The sequence below is a fragment of the Trifolium pratense genome, linkage group LG7, assembly GCF_020283565.1.
Source record: "Trifolium pratense cultivar HEN17-A07 linkage group LG7, ARS_RC_1.1, whole genome shotgun sequence".
Taxonomy (NCBI): domain Eukaryota; kingdom Viridiplantae; phylum Streptophyta; class Magnoliopsida; order Fabales; family Fabaceae; genus Trifolium; species Trifolium pratense.
The window spans coordinates 29,492,594-29,513,475 of NC_060065.1; the positions used below are offsets into that span (position 1 = coordinate 29,492,594).

At 34.2% G+C, this 20,882-nt stretch overlaps 2 protein-coding genes across 2 annotated transcripts; both read right to left on the reverse strand.

Moving 5' to 3' along the window:
* Positions 1–810: 810 nt before the first annotated feature.
* LOC123894399 (DEAD-box ATP-dependent RNA helicase 8-like) lies at positions 811–11,608 on the reverse strand. The gene is made up of 10 exons (XM_045944394.1): positions 10,681–11,608; positions 7,948–8,008; positions 4,029–4,263; positions 3,150–3,388; positions 2,549–2,800; positions 2,288–2,468; positions 1,972–2,060; positions 1,807–1,880; positions 1,602–1,728; positions 811–1,191 (listed from the first exon to the last, which is right to left on the reverse strand). The coding sequence occupies exons 1-9, from the start codon at positions 11,046–11,048 to the stop codon at positions 1,650–1,652; spliced, it is 1,578 nt and encodes a 525-aa protein (XP_045800350.1). The 5' UTR covers positions 11,049–11,608; the 3' UTR covers positions 811–1,191; positions 1,602–1,649.
* A 3,434-nt stretch (positions 11,609–15,042) lies between these two features.
* On the reverse strand, positions 15,043–19,632 carry LOC123894401 (28S ribosomal protein S33, mitochondrial-like). Its single transcript, XM_045944396.1, has 2 exons — positions 19,415–19,632; positions 15,043–15,425 (listed from the first exon to the last, which is right to left on the reverse strand). Exons 1-2 carry the CDS (start codon positions 19,630–19,632, stop codon positions 15,335–15,337), a joined length of 309 nt encoding a protein of 102 aa, XP_045800352.1. The 3' UTR covers positions 15,043–15,334.
* Positions 19,633–20,882: the final 1,250 nt, after the last annotated feature.

Consider the following 20,882-nt stretch of genomic DNA (forward strand, 5'->3'; position numbering starts at 1 on the left):
TCACACCTTAGTTTTGATACAATATATGTTGATTAATATGACCTGGTGTGATGTTCGACCACATGTTTATTCATACTCCCGCCATCTCAAAATATAAACATAAATGAGTCAAAGAAATTCGATATATTTGGTTCAAAATTTAAACTAAATACATTCAATTTTATTAACAAACTTTTACTTATATTTTGAAATCCATAGTCTTCCTTATTCCCCAAGTCTAATTAGACAAAGGTCCAATGTTAGGGATGTTCTTTCTTTTGGCGTTTCTTTCTTGAAAGTGTTCTTAAATGTTTTAGGAAAATATATTTATGGAAAAAATTATTAAATTTCACATTAAAAATAAATGAATAAATAAATAAATAAAAGCAAATGTGACCTCTTAACTTTAGGAGATTAAAATTTGAGTTGGATAGAAAAAATTACAATTCTTTTGCTCTGTACTAGTTAAAATAAAAGTTTATGAAAATTAAATTTGTAGATTTCTTTTAAGATAAAAGTGAAAATAATTGATCAAAATAAAATTGGTTATTTTGGGATATAAGTGCAACTGAAAATGAATCATGCACACGAAGAAAAAAAAAATCATGACAGGAAAATGAATCTACTTTGAAACAAAGCTACTTTGAAAATTAACAAAATACATGAACATCAGATGCTACTGATCATATCGATTTTGGTGACAAGTCCCAGCATTCCTCGAGTAATTAGTGATTGGTGGTGGGTTCAACCAGTAAATGCCTTGACCAACAACACCAGAACACACAAACTAAGCATGAATTTCAACGGCAACAGCATGGGAAGGGACATTCATAACAAGGTAAATTATCCCTAAACCATTTATTTAATTAAAAACTACAGTACCAGTAACATCTGCAAAGGTAATCCAACGGAAACAACAACTGGACCCGCCATGGCAGTAAAAAGCCAGTATTGAACTCTGGAGGTTCTAATGTCTTCAGGTTCAAGGCTCTCATCCAGAAAAATTTTCAAAAGAACAAAAAAAATACTAAACAAAGGTTCCAAGAATACCCCAATTTCCAAAGTGCATCCTCTCATGTTTCAGGGGCTCTTAAACCAGAAAATCAAAGGAAAGAAAAATACACTTAAAAAGGGTCCAACAACACTCCAAATTCCATAATTCTCTTCTTATGTCAGGGCATATGCACCTGCTTGAGTGACGATCACATTAACCTGTAGAAAATGCACACATGTTAGCAACAGCAATGGCAAGCAAATACACAACAATTGACAGATCATGAAACAAAATAATTGAGCATTAACGACTGCACTACTATATGGCAAAAATAATAAACATCCAGCCATCCAGGTATCTTCGTTAGATAACGTTTTGAAGAACAATAAAAATAATATTAAAATTGAAGTCCCAGTAAAATACAACCAATAAAATACATGTTTTTGGTTCGTCACTGCACTTCCATTACAACATCAATGTCTTGGATGAGAGAGATAAATTTGTTACCAAGTAAATATGAAGAATCTACACTTAAACATGCAAATTTATACTTCTAGAGATTAAAACTCTTATCAGGAAGCAGGATCCAAATTGTCAACTGTAAATAGGAAAAAGTCCAGTAACTCACCTTAGCTATTCCTCAAATCTGTAAAAACAACCCTTGTAACTACCACTGTCACCGACAATAAAATGCTTGATCAATGTGTGGCGGAATTTGCTTTATTTCAGTGCCAAGTTCTTGTTCAATCCTATATCTGAACAAAAAATGGAATACATCAGCAACCTACAGCAAGGATCTCTAAAACTCATTCAACATCAACTACATTACATACAAATTAAAGCGGTCCTCATAAGTGATCAAGTTCACTGCTAAACCAAGGTGGCCAAACCTCCCTGAACGACCAACCTACCAAAAGCAGAACATCCATCAGAACATGTACACATAATTGGTAGAAAGTAAACTAATTCAGTTGAAAGTGAGCAGAAATCACTCATACCCTGTGCAAATAAGTTTCTGAGTTCTTGGGAAAATCGAAGTTAATAACAACATTAACTGCTTGGATGTCTATTCCCCTAGTAAAAAGATCTGCAAATGTTTCACACAAAGGAAGAAAAATGAAAATTTTAATTTATTAGGACAATGTATCTAAATATAAAATCTCATAATCAGTTTATTAACATACACACTGTTACTTGACGTGGACAGTAAGCCACAATAAACATGTATTAATACTATTACAAAACAAAAGGAATGAAGATAATGTCAAAATAAAGGAAATGGGGACCCCAAATAATTAAGTGTCAGCAACATACCAGTACAGACAAGATTTCGGCATGCACCATTGCGGAAATCATGAAATACTCTATTACGGTGGTCTTGCAACATCTTTGCGTGAATATAGAAGCATGAATACCCAAGTTCAGTGATTTTCTTGGCAAGAAGTTCAACCCGATTCACTGAATTGCAAAAGATAATTGACTGGTTTATTTGCAGCTGCAATAGAAACTATTATAAGCATCATAATATTCACAGATGGCATATAAGAAAATCAAGAGGACAAAGAAAAATCAAACCTTCGAAAATAGAGTATTTAAGCAGTGGACTTTCTGTCTCTCTTCCACAAATGCATAAAATTGTGTAATACCCTTCAGAGTGAGCTCATCCATAAGGTTAATGACATATGGTTTATGAAGAAACCTATCTTTGAAGTCCTTCACAGTAACAGGAAATGTTGCTGAAAACATCAGGATTTGACGGTTTGTAGGGAGAAAATTAATCAGCTGTTGAATTGAGGGCTGGAACTCTGGAGAGAGCAGCTTATCAGCCTGAGAAACACAGTAAACTAAGTAAAACTGCAGAACGGTTAAGTGTAACTACTTGCTACTGAAGGCATTAATCTTAAAAATGCCATAATGAACAAGCATATTACTAAACAGAAGCATTTGCTTCAATCATCAGCAGAAAACATTTAGGATACAGATTCCTAATCCAACTAAATCAAACATAAATGCAAAGAAACATAGTTATACACCAAATCACACTTGGCTAATTAAATCCAATTGTGTTTCTGGCTCCCATTTTCCTAACATGTTTAAATATGTGAATATTTTCCACACTGTTCATGATCTCAACAGAATTCTATAAATGAACAAATTCCATGTGTAACATATTTACCTCATCCATGACAAGCATGGAGCAATCCTTAAGAACGCAAACACCCTTCTTCGCAAGATCTAATATCCTTCCTGGGGTTCCAACCAGTAGATGAACCGGTTGATATAAACGCATTATGTCATCTTTTAGACTGGTACCGCCTGTTGTAACCATAACTTGGATTTTCAGATGTTTTCCAAGCTCTTTACACACTTGAGATGTTTGCAAAGCCAATTCTCGTGTTGGGACCAAGATAACAACTGTATGATAATCCAAACAGTATAGTTAAAACATGGGCAGAGCATACCAATATGTTTATTTAAAAACACAAACCCTAAAGATATAAAGATAATAAAGAATAACCATCTGCAAAATATTATTACTTTCAACAATATTTGACAGAATCTATCTGGCATCACCTTTAATTTCCAAAATAACTTCTCAATAGAAGCAACAACTCGTCAACAGGATATCAGTTTGTTTGAAGAAATTTCAAACTTTAGTTATTAAAACATACTTAGCACCTAAATCTGAATCCCGATATACCTAACATTAAATGTGAAAGATATTATGAAATGACCATACTACTGTTGGTTTTTGGTCAGAAGAATGTCAAAGACAACTAACAAATATGCACTTTAAGCCTTTTCAGCAGAAAGTCAAAAGCCAAAGACATATTGTAATCAAATTGATGCTCTTTGAAGTCCATACAAAATCCAATCCTTACCTGTCACAAGTTTCATTTTCTTTTCATTTTAAAATAGCAGGATACTGCTCAGAATCAGTATCAGGCTACCAGAATGCTTTTATAAAACTAACATCATTATATATTTATATACAGTCCTATCAACAAGATTTCTTACAATCATGTAAAGCACTGAAGGCAAGAGAATATCAAACCTTGAATAACATTATTATCCTGATCAATTTTTTCCAATGCAGGAATGCAAAATGCAGCTGTTTTGCCAGTTCCATTTTTTGCCCTGGCAAGAATGTCACTGCCGGTGAGAGCAATTGGAATGCTTTCTTCTTGGATAGGGGAAGGTCTTTCAAAACCCTTCTCATATATTCCCATGAGCAGCTCACGTTTCAAAAAGTAATCTTCAAATTCATTTCCTTTAGTTGCTGTCACATCCTGGGAACAAAGAACACAAAGCAACAAGAAAACTGTTACAGACTAGAATTAAAAGTTAATAATGACACCCAATAATCAAAGCAACTTTAATTACTAAACCATGAATGATATCATTTATTAGGTCTTTTAAGTAGACAAAAAATACGGCAGCTCGCTTTTCACACCTTCACTTAAAATAATCCATGAAAGATAACATGATGTAACAAATGCTGATCACAACAGGGAGTTAGGAAAATCAAGCTTGGTTTATGGGCCAAGAAAAAAAAAACGAAAAACTAATCACAACAGCAAGAAAAATCAAGATTGGTTGATACTGATAGGCTACAAAAAGAATCAACTACAGCCAAAGAAGAAACCAGTAATGCGGAGGAAAGGCCTGGAAGCAATCAGGAAAACAAATTAAAGATGTATCAAGATGAGTTGAATAAACCCATTTCTTGGGTAGACACAGATTGGTGACTAGATGAGTTGGAGGACCCAGAAATCGTTCCATATCTAGGACTGTTTTGGGAGAATTTTCACCCGAGATAGGTTATTCAATATCATTTTCAGATGTCTCAAATGGCTTAGATGTATTGAACAGAATTAAGCCACAACCCCAAAAAATGAGGGAAAACAAAATATCCGTTAGTTTGTACCCATTAGAACAAAACAGAGTGGGGTACTTGACAGCCGTGGAGCTTGAAACATCGGTGAGTATGGTCACCCCGCTGCCACCACTAGACACGAAGATCTCCAGGGAGGAAGATGGGTCATCAGGTGGCAGAGTAAGATGGACTGTTGGCATACTTGTTGAGCTTCCACTGCTGGAGCCACAAGTGTCAAGCCAGACCTTTGTATCGAGGGTAAATTGGAGTTTTGGCATATTGGCTGAGCTTCCGGCTAGTAGAACCACAAGAGCCAAGCCAGTCTTTTGTATCAAGGGCAAAGAATGGCTCTAGCAGATGAGGTGAGGCAGCTGGAACCAGAGGCAGTGTGTAGGAGGAGGAGAGTTATGTTTGGATCAAATGCTTAATTGACCCGATGGGCCAAGCCCACTAGTGGCCCAAGACAATATCTGTGTAGATGATTGGAATACTGTACAGGAAAATGATTTACTGGCTTTAGTGAACCAAAGCCAATAAGCTGAGAAGGTGGAGTACTCAAGGAATGAACAATTTCACAAAATTCAGAACATTGCTGGTAACGAAGGTAACTAAACTAGCAATTTCTCCATAGATCTGTGAGTCTCTATTCAGAGTTGGGTCCCACATGGAATCTATTTATGAGAATCAGGTGCAGAATCGTATTTCTGGAATCGGATGGAATCAGAAGTTTTTTATGAGGTGAAATAGACTGCAAAAATTACAAATCGGGTGGAATCAGAAGTTTTTTATGATTATGATTTTGACCCCACTCGTGTTTTACAAATCGGCCAGGACTCAATGCCCAGACACTTTCAATTTTCAACCAACGCAACCCAGCCCTATTACAACCCCCTTTCTGCTGAGTAACCCAATCTTCCTCTCTCATGGCCACGCAGAAACCACAAGTGCAACCTCGCATCCTCTCTCATGATCAGTTCTGCAACCTAACCTGTGTTCTGCGAACAGAAGAACTTCGACCATTTACACAAAACTGGGATAGTGTATATATAATATATAATAAATACTACAGATGTATTAAGCATCTCCACAGATATGGTCTTGGGCCGATATTGGGCTTGGCCGGTCGGGTCAATTAAGCATTTGATCCAAACATAACCCCTCCTCCTACACATTGCCTCTGGTTGAAGCTGCCTCACCTCATCTGCTAGACACATTCTTTGCCCTTGATACAAAAGACTGGCTTGGCTCTTGTGGTTCTACTATAGCCGGAAGCTCAGCAAATTTGCCAAAACTCCAATTTACCCTCGATACAAAGGTCTGGCTTGACACTTGTGGCTCCAGCAGTGGAAGCTCAGCAAGTATGCCAACAGTCCATCTTACTCTGCCAGCTTATGACCCATCTTCCTCCCTGGAGATCTTTGTGTCTGGTGGTGGCAGCAGGGTCACCATACTCACCGAAGTTTCAAGCTCCACGGCTGTCAAGTACCCCACTCTGTTTTGTTCTAATGAGGTACAATCTAACTGATATTGGTTTTCCCTCACTTTTTGGGGTTGTGGCTTACTTCTGTTCAATACATCTAAGCCATTTGAGACATCTGAAATGATATTGAATAACCTATCTCGGGTGAAAATTCTCCCAAAACAGTCCTAGATATGGAACGATTTCTAGGTCCTCCAACTCATCTAGTCACCAATCTGTGTATACCCAACAAATGGGTTTATTCAACTCATCTTGATACTCACCGAAGTACCCCACTCTGTTTTGTTTTAATGTGGTATAGCAGAAAGCCGCTATTCTTAAAATATTTATTGCAAGTAATTTATACCAGGGTAGTCAATCCCACGGGATCCCAGTGGAGCTGACCGGTTGCTCGCCACTATGGGATGGCTGAGAGCGGCACAGATAGCCTTAGCGGCCGCTATAGCCGGGTTAGCGGCTATCACGCTATCCGCTATCCCAGTAAAATAACATACCTTTTGTCAAAAAATAATAGAAAAACATTAATAATAAAAATACTAATAGTTCAAATAAAAATGTTCAAGTAATTATTTTACTATTAGTATTATTATTATTAATATTTTTCTATTATTTTTTGACAAAAGGTATGTTATTTTACTGGGATAGCGGGGTATCCGCTATCCCGGCTATAGCGGCCGCTAAGGCTAACTGTGCCTGTGCAGCTCTCAGCCATCCCATAGCGGCGAACAACCGCTCCGCTCCACCGGGATCCCGCAGGATTGACTACCCATGGACTAGCGCCGAAATTGGCACCAAATGAAATCGAACCTGAGACCTTGAGAGGAGCACACTCCAAGGTCCCAAGCCAACACCACTAGGCCAACCCAAGTGGGTTGTAAATCCAATTCTCTTATTAAAAATAAACAATACTATCTTAAGAAATGGAAGCTATTTATCAATTAAAAAAACAACCGTGCAAGAAAATGTAATTGAGGAAATCTCATCATATGAATTAATGGATAGTCTGAAAAATGTATCGATTAGCTAGTATGAAAGAGACGAAAGGAATGAAGACTGTAAATCCACAAATTTTCTTATAAAAAAATCCACAAATTTTTCATATAAAAACAAACCACAAATGTAATTGTGCATAAAAAAGGAAAAATACATAACTACCAAACATTTTTAAATTATTTTAAAGACGAAAGGTTGTTGTAAAAAGAGATGGTGTAGGTTGCTAACCTAAACCTTCATGGTTTTAGGTGGCCGTAAATTAGCAGCCTCCATGTATATAATTAATACTATAACCGTGATTGACTCTAAATAACTGCTACAAAAGATTTTAAATGCCTAATTGAGTACAGGGCACTCAAGAGGCATGAATCAATCAACAAATTGTCGGTTAAACTTCAAGACAAGAATGATTTAGACCAAATAGTTACAACATATTAGTGTATGAAATGACAACATGATACACACACACACACACACACAAATAAAATAATATACAATCAGAAATATTACAGTCAAGGTATAGTTCTCCAAGGATCTAAATCAAAATATATGATTAAAATAAATGCACATAACCAGTCACGCGAAGTATTAGATAACAGAACAGTATTCATAAACACAGCATACCTCTGTCCTATAACGTGTATCAGCTGGCGGAATCTTTAGTCTTGCCTTCCAGTCTTGAGAACTAATATAGTAAAACCAAAAAACATTAAGGATAATGAGCGAAAGATTTCTTTCCTTTTGAATGAAGTAAATAAACTAAATTTTACATTGAGCCAATTTCCAAAGGCAAAGGCAAGATTGTACATGATATCAACTCAGATTTGAGCATAAGCATACAAAAGATTGCAAGGGTACACCAGGGAGAAAAAGTAATTCATATATCAAAGCACCAAAACCATGGTCTTCCACAAAGAAGTAACCAAAGCATGCTGATATACTACTAGGCATTTCTATGATCATTTGAGAACCTGAATACAAGAAATGTGTTTGATCACTTAATTAAAATAGCAAAAAGTCTAGAGTTCAAAAAACATAGGAGGACAGAAAAACCCTAAAGTCGCTATCAGTGATAGATAGACTGCAGCACATTTTGGTAAGTAATGCAGCAGGAACTGGTTTGTGGTATGGAACTGGTTTTGGGTCACAAACCTAGACTTAGTTTGAAAGAACTAGCACATGGGAGACTGAGGTGATCCATGTAAACCCCAACCACTACAGTTCAGTAGTTCACTACAAAGTACATAATGGAAGAATACAACACAGAAAAGCCAAACCCAAAAAATGTCATTTTAATAGCAGATCACCGGGGGCGTTATTGCTATAAACATATACACAATAATACAAAACAAATAATCAAAAGTTATGATGCAACTCTCGTCTTAGTGATGTGCTTGTTGATCCAAATTATAATTGTGTGGAGTTCGTTAAGTGGGCTTGCCTTTTCTTTGGTACCCTTGAAAGTTGTAACCTATGGAGAATATTTGCTTTTGTGAGCTGGTCATATTGGGTGCACATGACAGTGTAAAAGTGGTGACATTGGCATGTCTTGTGACTATTGTTATTGTTATATTTTGATAAAATATTTCTATATAAAAAAAAAGAAGGTAATAATCGTCTCAAAGAAAGTGTTATGAAAGCCCTAAATACAAATAACAAAAATCTAACAAAGATAACTAAATGAAAAAGGAAATTTATTGCCTCTAAAAAAAGGAAAGTGGCATCGAACTTTGCTGACTCTTTCCATCACTAGGGCTCATTATTTGTTACACGAGATTACGGTGAACAATGTAAGCCAGAACTCAATTTAAGATGCATTTATCAATTGCATTAGTTAAAGTGTTAACAAACATAAATGAACCAAAACTCATAAAGTAAACTCATGAATTATTGCAAAAAAAAGGGACAACATTTATTAGCAAAACCAGGAAGATTGATGTAAGAAAAACATAAAAATTCAAATATTAAGATGCATTTATAAATTGCACTAGTTAAAGTGTTAACAAGCATAAATTAGCCAAAAGTACACTCATGAATTTTCGCAAACAAAAAAATGGCAACTCATTGATTTACCAAAACCATGATGATTGCTGACAATTACCCCCAAAAAATAGAAATAACTCAAAACTTAAGATGCATTTATCAATTGCATTAGTAGAAGTGTTACAAGCATAAATAAGTCAAAATTAAAATCTTACAGTCAAGAATTAATGCAAACAAAAAAGGACATCATTGGTTGCCTAAACAAAGATTGGTGTAAGCTACTACAACAAGAATCAACATTAATAGGTCATAATTTAAAATGCATTATTCAATTGCATTAGTTTAAGTGTTAACAAGCATAAATAAGTTAAATCTCTAAAATTACACTCATGATTTATTACCAAAAAATTAACTACAGCATTCATTGCCAAAACCAAGACAATTGATGTAAATTACCCTAAAAAACAACGATGTGTTTTCTTTTGTGATGAATTATCTATTGTCTATTTATACTATAGTATAGCCTGGTAGAAAAATTCCAAAACACTGTCCAACCAGACAACAAGTCACACAAAAAGCAGAAAATGTTCCATGCAATTTTATTCAGAAAAGGGCACAGGCAGAAGCAAGTGTAGATTGTAGAGTGAAGACCGGTACTAAAACTAGGTGACCACACTAGATGAACAATGAGCTACCTCCAGTACCCAATCAAGAGACAAAAAAGTGACCCAAAGAAGATCAATTATACCTAGATGCATCAACTGTAACATCTGAGACTATTCAAGCCATAAAGGTTGTACTATTGTGGAATTAGAGTTGGAATTGCCATGGCAAAAAGGCACAAGGCTCCACTTCAACACTGAGACAGCACGTATGTGACCGATACCAATACCATTAAAAGTTTCTCTTAACAAATTACGATTTCTTTTGCCTTTTTTCAATTACCTACTGCACTAAACTTCAACAATAATAATCATTGAGGCAAGTAAACAAAAGAGACACGACACATCAAAGCATAACATGTTGAATGCACTTAACAACAAATTCATAACCAAACACATTGATAATATGTAATCCCATCACAATCCATTAACCAAAACACTAATCCTAACCATAACATGTTGAATGCACTTAACAACAAACTCATTCATATAACCAAACACATTGACATCACAATCAATTAACCAAAACCCTAATCCTAACCATAACATGTTGAATGCACTTAACAAACTCACTCATATAACAAAACACATTGACAACATATCATCTCATCAGAATCAATTAACCAAAACCCTAATCCTAACAATAAAACACATGCCAAACAGAAGTAATTATAATTAAAGCTAACAAAAACAAACCAATAAACATACAAACCTCGAGTCAATGGCTTCCGATTGCACGGTCTTCTCGACTTCATCGGCAACAGCATTCGATTCTGAACCACCCAACTGCGCCCTTCTCAGCCACTGTTGTTGTTGTTGTTGTTGTTGCTGCTGCTGCTGTTGCTGCTGCCTTTGTCTCTGCGCATAGAATTGTTGCTGCTGCTGCTGGAACTGATTCTGTTGTTGTTGGTTCTGTTGTTGCTGGTTATGGTGATTATAAGGTGCTCTTTGCTGAAACTGATGGTTCAAATTAGGGCTCTGGTTTGGGTTTTGGTTCAGATTCACGTTGGGATTCGAACCACCACGTCCAGGACCAATCCCAGGTGGTGGATATCTCGCTCTATTGTTATTGTTCATCATCACACCGATTCAAAAACCCTAAATCTAAAACCTAGAAAATCAACAACAACGAAAAAAAAATCGAAAAAATTCCAATATACAAAAATGCGGCGGAACTAAATAACCTGTGAGAAGAAAATCTGAATTAGGGTTCGGTGTATTTATATCGTACAGAAAGAAATACGAAAGGTAGGTTTTAATTTTCTTTCCTTGTGAGAAAAAAGGAAAAAAATTAGAGGTAAAATGTGTGAATTTTTGTACAGATCTAGAGAAAGATATAATTTTGAGAGGAAAAATTGATGGAAAGTGGGAAAGAAAATGAGAGGGAAAAGAAAGAATGAAATTAGGGTTTGATTTTGATTTGGGGATTTTTGTGATTGAATGAATGGTTTGGAGGAAGAAGAAACTGAAAGAATGAACGTGTGAAGCTTTTGTTATTGTTGTTTGTTCAAAGCTTCTAGGGCGTAGAAACTGTTTTCTTCGTTATTGCTTTATGACCCCACTTTTTCTTTTAATTCTTGAAAGTTCCCAAATTTTGTTCTCTTTCTTGTGTCATCTAATGATCTCATCCAATATTTCATGTTTTATAGCCACATCATGTACTTATATGTAGATATGTCAAAATGTGCCACGAATGGGCCGGCCCACAAAATTAGGATTAAATATATTTTTAAACTTTTAAATTATGAATGTAATTTATATGCACCGTGTAAAGTTATTTTATACATGCATTTAATAATATACTGACACATAATGTATGGTATTAAAAATATGTGATGTGTCGCATTCATAAAATGATATGGCAACACATCATTGAATATATGTGTAAAGAATTTTTACACTGACGGTGCACAACAATTAAACTCTTTAATTATATCAATTTTTACTTTTAGTGTTCCAGTGGCGAATCCAAGACATGGCTAAAAGTGTACAAAAAATATTGTCGTACAAAATTTGAACTTTTTCCTTAAAAAATTGTACATTTTAGTCCTCGAAAATATCTCTTCATGCACAAATGGTCATTGTTGATCAAAATTTTAAATTTTTAATGTTTTTCATAATTATGTATATAACATTATCAAAAAAATAATATCAATGTTATAGTTTAGTAGTTTAAGAACTAAAAAAGTTATTAACTTATTCTAATATTTACTACTTAGAATTTAGAAGATATTATAAGAGTCATAGTTTCTAGATAGAAAATGAAAGAAGAAAATATAATAGAAGGGAGGAGGAGAAATAAAGAGTGACAAAAGCAATTCGTCAAAAAAAAATAGAAAACATTTACAAAACCAATCTAACAAAGGCCGAGATCTAATTCTTTCCTTCATCTCTCAGCCGTCACCCCACTTTCATATTTCTTCTTCTTCTTTTGGTTTTGATCAATTATAGGGGGTCATTTAGGAACAATTTTGATCCAAAATCATTCATCTTAATCGTTTTTTTATTTCTTGACATCCGTCCCTGAGTGATCAAAAAGTTTTCTTTGAATTTTGGTCAAGATCAAATTTCAATTTTAGTCTTTGATTTTTTAAAAGTTCACTTTCATTGCTTCTTAAGTTGAAAAATAAAGGAATAAAATGCCAAATATTCTTTTAAAATTTCAAAATTCGTCAAAATTTGTTGTTATCACGTTGGACAATTATGTCCACATGCATAATATTAATGGCCTCATTATTTGCTTTTACACCTTCCAATATCGTCTCTTCCTCATCCGTTTCTTTTCAGAGACAATAATATCTTCATCCATATTAATGTTGTCATGATTTGTTGTGTCTGTTGTAATTTGATTTTTGTCTGTTGACGGTTGTTTCACACGAGTCTTGATTGGAGGCTCAATTAGAGCTGGATTCTTAATGAGAGCAGCAATTAAATCATGTCTCTCTGATGACTCAATAATATCAGCGCTGTCTGCCTTCAATTGTGGACCGTTTTGTTTTTTTCTCAATATTTGCTTCATTAATGTCCGTGTCTCTCTCCTGATCGGGTGTCTGCCACATCACTTGTTCATCGTCTCTCAGCCATCTACTCCTAGTTTCTTGGCCGCGCCGACGTACCTCCGACCTCAGTTTTGGTCCCCACTCTCTAATGTCGTCGTCAACTTCAACCGAATACAGGTTGTCACACAAGTACTCAGTGTGGCCTAGTAGTCCACAATAGTAGCAAAAAATTCCGAGTCTTTCATACTTGAGATTCACACCCCCCCCCCCCCCCCCTCCCTCATTGCCTTTCTTTTTTACTTTTTTTGTTTTCACCAGTAGTCTCCTGACATCCACCATAACTCGAATACGCATAAACCTCCTCCAAAAGTCTGAACTATTCTTCCCATCATATTCAAGAAACTGGCATATGTAGTTTTCGACATTCTGTCCCACCGTCTTCGACATATATCCTGTCGGTAAGTTGTGGACTTATACCCAGAAAGGTACCCTGTAGAGCGGTACATGTGTACAGCGGTATATGCTCTGACTCCTCTCCTCCTCCCATGGGACCTAGGATAAGCATATCTTTGTTGTAGAACCATGGTCCTCCCTTCAAAACTTTTTGAACGATGGAAAAATCGAAAGATAAAAATTTCAATTATATTCGACAACACTCTAATATTTCACAATATCAGTTCTACACTTCTCAAAATATTTTCATCTCTTCTAAAATTAAATTTGTAACACCCTAAATAATATATTTCGAATAACATTTATAACAAATAGGTGCATTTGTTGTTATTTGGTGTGGTTATCATGCACATACTTTGTTTTCTAGGTTTATGAAGTTACGAAACATTAAGTTTTTCAAATATTAATATTTTTAAAGGATTGTCATATTTAAATGTTGTTTATGAGTATCGTTTAACAACTGTTTTTACATTTAATTTTGTTTTAAATATTAAATATGTGTTAGTACGAATATTATTTAGTTTTTATATTAAAGATATTATTATTGACATATGGGAAGACCAATAAGCTATCTTATAGCTTTTAGCTTAAAAGCTCTGTTTGATAATTGTTTTTAAACAAAAGCATATAGCTTATTTTTCAAACACTATTTCAAGTAGTTTACAAGCTTATAACTTATCATTTTTTTCTTCTAATTTTACCCCTATCAACTTACTTGAAAAAATTAAATATTAATATTTTTTACTATAAAATTAAATATTAATTAAACATATATTTTTTGTCATTTCATACTTATAAGCTAGTTCAACCGTTAATTTTATCAAACACTATAAATTCAATTAGCTAACTTATTTGTTATAAGCTAAAAGGTAGCTTATAAGTTAACCGCTATAAGCTAGCTTATTAGCTACCCGCTATTTTTTACCAAACATAGTCATAGTCTTGTCGATAGAGAAATTCTTTTTTAAGGTCGTAGTTTTTTATTATAAACTATTATTTTAATTTTAATTTTAATGTATAACATTTTATTCTGGACTTCGTAAGTCTAAAGATATTTTATTATAGCTTATGATTTTGCTCCCTACAAATATGTCTCGTTTTAATTTTGATTCTTGTGGAAAAAAAATTAATCCCCGCAAAATCTCAAAACTTTTAAAATGGTCATTGAACTAAAAATTTTGCTGACATGTCAAATTATTAATGATTTGACAAATGCTGAGTTGGATTTTTTGCTGACGTGAATATTTCAATAACATTTTCATCTAACTTTTTAATTGAAAATGAAAAAGATGAAGAACTCGGGAACAAGATGAAGATGAACTCATCTATCTCTTTTTTTTCTTTCTTTTCATAATGCTAAAAATATTCCTCGATGAAATTAAAGCATATCCATGATGTAAGAATCACAAACAAAGGCTCATATGATAATTGTGAAGATCATTGTCACAGAAATACAGATAATCAGCAGATTGCTTTGTAACCTTGATCACACAAAGGTCTCCTAAAATAGCCTAGAAAAGTGGTTGTTGGTAAATCTTGCAGAAAAGACGGTATACACCATTAATCCACGTTTGGAGTTTCTAAACAGTAAACAATTCATACATTAAGATTTTAACAACAAATTCAATATGAAAAAGGCTAGTTATGACCTTGTGATAGCATTCCAACTTTCAAGATAGACAAACCAATTTATGAAAATATATTGGCACAAAAAAAAGACAATGATCTCCAACCAAATTAGTCTAATGGTTTCAACTCTCAAACGCATTAAGTTTTCTCCCAGAAAAAAGGCAAGAAGAAATCTGTCATTTTGATAAAATAAATCAAATTCAAGTTGTTTGCAGAAACGACTACTAGTCTTTGATTTAAAACAACATACCCACAATATGAATTCCAAACAAACAAGCGTATACTTTATTTGTTGCGCTTTGCAGCACGCCTTCCCTGTCCCTTCTTTGGTGGCCCTTTTCCCCGACGCTTCAACATTTCAAGCTTCGATAAGCGTCTACATAGAACAAATAACAAATGCATCAAAATTCTTGAATAAGTGGAAATAACTGTAAGCTAACCAGTAAAAAATATGAATATTTTGATTGAAACCCAAAAACCAAAATACATCCTTCACAAAATTTGGCAGCAAATTTCTTCACTGACATAAGTTACCGTTAATAGAATGCACTTGCTGCAAGATAGCACAGCCAAATTTGTAGGTGAAACCATACCAATACTTCGCCTAATTCGAATATCAAAGAAGTTTTCACATTGACAAAAAAAGTAGTCTAACAAACAGTGGACATGGTCACATGGATAATATCAAAGAATACATCTATAAAATGGAACCAAAATTCATGGACAAAACTTTACCCTGTCCCACCAAGACAATAAACTAAGAATTTCCATGTATGAGGTAGTTTCAGTTCATTAGATATATACTAAGAATTTCCATGTATGAGGTAGTTTCAGTTCATACACATCTTCACTAGCACTGCACATTTTTGCTGACCCATTTGGTTCTCAGCAGCTCATATAGCTTAAGCTGCAGCTGGATTCAAGGCCCTTAGACGCAGTAAAAAAAAAGTGGAAGATCGCTAATTTCAATATTGCTGAGATCAGTTCATCTTCACAAAATGGAAAAGACCACTAAAAGGATACGTGTTGATCTGATAAATGAACTGAATCAAGGACAGGATCTAGCAAAACACATCAGTGACCATCTTGTTTCATCTTCTCCATCATCCCATGAAACCAATGAATTCTTGAGAAAATAATTTCGGCCTACGGGAAAGCTGAACTCTCGTCCTCATGTGGGAGAGATTACAATTTACAACCATCAATGGCAACATGACGAATTAATTTCCCATTGTTCTTTTACAAACAAGAGCCCCATAAAAGATGTCACATACACTGAGTTTAAGCACAAAACTCTTTTCAAGAAAAGGTAATGTCAACAAGAGTAACCGAGTTCTTGCTTCTTTTGTGAAAGTGTGTGAATTGTCAATGCTTGTGGACTTATTTGAATTTGTGGTTGTGGGGGTGCAGAAACACCATGTCCAGATGGAAAGAGCAAGTGATGATCTGCTCAAGAACAGGATATAAGGGGTCTTTCAATGATGGATATAGTACGTGGTAGTTTTAGTTCATTAGATATCATATATAGTTACCCTTTAAATGCACTCAACCCCTTTACCATTACATGGTGTTTCAATTTGTTCCATTACGACAGATTTTTCCTATTAATTGCATAACTCAATCTAAATTATCAAACCCCATCATAGACCCAATAAAAAAAAAGTCAACTGCATGACACTATTCAATCCATTGGTCAAAAATAAAACAACCCCGCGTCAGAAACTACACCAGAAAGACATAAACACAAGTGAGCCATCTCATTTTTGTAATTACCTCATCCAAACACACTCTAAAAAATGTTGGCCATTAGCAATGGCAAGTCCTTTTCCTATTAACCACTAATGGAAACAACTCAAAATGCTTGGACACATAGTTATGGCACAAGTATGTTGTGTGGACCTTAAGCTATGGAACAGGATCATGTTGAAGAAATGGCTACAAGATGCAGCATTCAAAATTGTCTGATATAGATTTCAATATTCTGTTGTCATAAAAAACAAAAACAATTCTACATGCCTACTTCTATAATGGATGCAACGACAAAAAGTTTCATTCTTTCTTGTGTCCATATATAAAGGTAACTTTCCTCTATTTCTCCGAAAAGCCTAGAACAAATATAATGAGACGTTGGAATAAGTATTGCATATCGAAATAATGCCGTGCCAATTCCCTGATTATCTTTTAAAAATGTTTTGGACAAGCTCATACCATTCAGTGAAACACTTAAACTTGAGTAGGATTACTGGCAAAACACTCCTTATCAGTTTTAACATTTTGTTGCAATTTTAAGACCGGATTCGAACAGAGGACCACTAAAGCTGAAAGAGATGTGTATTCCCTAATCCAAGAAACTCACACATCTTGTGTATATGATTAAAACATGGTTATTTTTCTAATAATTGTGGATACTTTATCCAACAACCAATGAAAATTAGCCAAATAAGCAAATGAAGTAAAGATTAGTTTGTGGGTACCACTCGAAAATTTACTCATTGGCTAATTCTCATTAGTAGTTTAGTAAATTGCCCACAATATTTCAGGGCTAGCCTATACCTCAGATTAAAACATTTGAAATTTTGAAGAACATGCCAGATACTCGGATATAATTTTTGTCTAATTAAATGTATTTAATAAGAATCAATAGGTTAAATAAATATAATAACAATTTGCAGAAAACTAAAAAATAAAAACTAGAATGTATCCCAAAAAATTCGTAATGAACTTATAACGTGAGAAGTCTAATCGAACAAAAAAGGAGCACATATTTTACAAACAAATCCTCACATTGAGTGTACATAGTTTACTACAACTAAACAAGTCCCTTTGCTAACAAACAAATTCAAAGTAGCAAAGAATCTCACAATATCAACACAAGATCATGATCGACTTTGGAACTAATTGACAATATGGCTTTATGAAAGACTAAAAACAAATCAGGTATAAACCAAGAGATGCTCAAAGGTAAAGAAGAAAGAAGACAAAGTGAAACCTAAGATGATTACGCGTGTAATCAATGGTTATGGACAAGACTTATATGAATTTGACGATCACTCTATTAATTTGTGGTTGTGGGGGTGCAGAAAGACTATATCCAGATGGAAAGATCAAGTGATGATTTCCTCAAGAACAGGATATAAGGGGTCTTTCAATGAGGGATATAATCCGAGGTAGTTTTAGTTCATTAGGTATCATATATAGTTTTAGTTCACTCAATCCCTACCATTACACAAGGTTTCAATTTGTTTCATTACAACAAATTTTTCCTATTAAGTGCATAACTCAATCTAAATTTTCAAACCCTATCGTAGACCCAATAAAAAAAAGTGAATTGTATGACACTATTCAATTCATTAGTCAAAAGTAAAACAAACAACCCTACATAAGAAACTCCGAAACAAAAGAAACTACATTAAAAAGACATAAAACACAAGTGAGCAATATATTTTTCATTACAACAGATTTTTCTATTAACTTCATAACTCAAATTGAATTATCAAACCCCATCTTAGACCCAATTATACATATCAAACTGAACTTTATGAGACTACTCCATCCATTAATCAAAATAAAAACCCTACATAAGAAATTTCATAGAAAGAAACTATGTCATAGTCTCATAGAGACATAAACAAAGACATTAATCAAATTGAACTTTATGAGACTATTCCATCCATTAATCCAAAATAAAAACCCTACATAAGAAACTTCATAGAAACTATGTCATAGTCTCAGAGACATAAGCACAAAGACACTGTGAGCAATCCCTAAAAGTTTTTTCATCACAACATTGACTTATCAGACCCCATGATAAACCCAAATAAGGCTCTGTTTGGCAATGCCAAATTTTGAGCTTATAACTTATAAGCTCATATTGAAAACGGAGACATGTTTGGTAACATTTTTTCCTCACGAGCTTATATCTTATTTTTACTAGCTTATAGTTTATTTTGATAAGCTAGTTCAATTGGCTTATAGCTTATCATTTTTTCTTCTGATTTTACCTATGTCATATTACTTTAAAAAAGTTACTATTAATCAAACATATTTTTTTTTTATCTCATTTCATATTTATAAGGCAGTTCAATCGCTAATTTTATCAAACACTACAAATTCAATCAGCTAAGTTATCTGCTATAAACTATAAACTAGCTTATAAACTATTCGCTATAAGCTCATCTCCTATTAACTAGCTTATCTATTTTTTGCCAAACAAATCCTAAAAAAACTGATCTTCATGACACTATTCAATCCATTAACTAAAAACAACACAACCCCAAATAACAAACCAAATTCACATAGACATAAACACAAACACATAGAGAGCAATCCCAAATAGAAAGAAATAGATAGTTAGAGAGCAATTACTCTTGTTGTTGACGAGCCATAACAAGAGGGTCATCTTTGTTGATATCATGAGGGTACCATTGAGCAACTTTTTCACCAAACAATTTCATGCGGTAAATTTTGTGCCCAGATTTCTTCCCCGTTGGGTTCAATAGATGACCAAATATGTTGGCTCGTGCTGAAGATAATCCGTCGCCGATTGCCAAGGTTAAAATCTTCTTCAAACCAACGCTAGCCATTGCCGCGCGTGTGACTCACGTGATCGTGTTCACTGTGAAAATGGAGAATTGAATAAGGTGCTGCAACTTCGAATGCTTGAAGAATACATCTTTGTGTAATTATACTTTAACCCCTTTTTTATTTCATATTTACAATTATAATTTACTGAATTTTTTAAGAAACTTTTTGGCCCGTTTTTGTAATATATTTTTTATTTAAAGAATTACTTTATTTTTTAGTAGTTTTTCATCTATTGATATGTTTTTTTTTTGGTATGATGCTAATAAAAAAAAAGAAACAAAATGAAAAAATAACGAAGATAAAAAAAAAAATGGGACTGTTAAGATAGTTCAAACTGTGTCACTGATAAAATGGTCAAACGTGTTTGTAGGAGGAGAATTGTGAATTACTAAATCAGTATCTAAAGAAGTTCCTAGCTTAACTAATAAGTTAGCTCGTCGATTTCTCTCTCTTAGAGTGTGGCAAAGACAGAGGGATGCGTGTACAAATTTTGAAACTTAAGGCGAAAATTTTATAGAAATTTGATATTATATAAATAAATAATTTTTTATATTAGTCTTTTAGTATTTTCACGAAATTTTGGCAAATGAAAGTATTCTAGACAAGCTCAAATGCAGTCTTGATATGATGAATCAGGCTGTTGAAGGTATGGAGGTGGTGCAACCTGTTCTGAAGGAGAAGATAGCAGCAGCCTCTTCTCAACAACAGGCTGCTGCAAGCTTGGCCGATGCTGTCAAAGCCGATGATGGTGCGAATGAAATGAGCATGAAAGAACTCATTGAGGCCTATGCTCAAGATAATGGTTTACTTTTCAAACTTAAACCTGGTAGAATGCACAATGGTCATCAAATATATGGCTTTGGCAATGTCAGCATCGTAATGACTCTCGGAATCAAAAGGTCTATGCCCAAAATGACGAAACATGGTCTTTAGAAACTCTCGAACGATTGCTTGAGTTACGTAAAAGACGCTGAATTCTGTTTCCGGTATGTAAAGTAACAACTCAGTTCTCAGGTACTCTATTTCTTTAGGGGTTTTGTATATGTTATTTTCAATATCCAAAATTGCGCAATTATGATGTAATGTTACCTGCTGTTGCAGTTATAATCTTTGTATTCTAAAGATGAATGAAATGTCATTGAATTGCTATATGATCATATATCATAGTATGCTTTCAATTCTTTTAAAAAGAGTCATTAACTAAATGCAACCAACCACTTTGTAGCAATTCTTATCTGTTAATTCTCAC

Coding starts and splice junctions, on each gene's coding strand:
- LOC123894399 (XM_045944394.1), bottom strand. CDS start 11,048: ATGATGAACAATAACAATAGAGCGAGATATCCACCACCTGGGATTGGT. Junction 8,009..10,680: donor TCGGAAGCCATTGACTCGAG/GTTTGTATGTTT, acceptor TTACTATATTAG/TTCTCAAGACTGGAAGGCAA. Junction 3,389..4,028: donor GGATAATAATGTTATTCAAG/GTTTGATATTCT, acceptor ATTATCATACAG/TTGTTATCTTGGTCCCAACA.
- LOC123894401 (XM_045944396.1), bottom strand. CDS start 19,632: ATGGCTAGCGTTGGTTTGAAGAAGATTTTAACCTTGGCAATCGGCGAC. Junction 15,426..19,414: donor ATGGCTCGTCAACAACAAGA/GTAATTGCTCTC, acceptor TGTTCTATGTAG/ACGCTTATCGAAGCTTGAAA.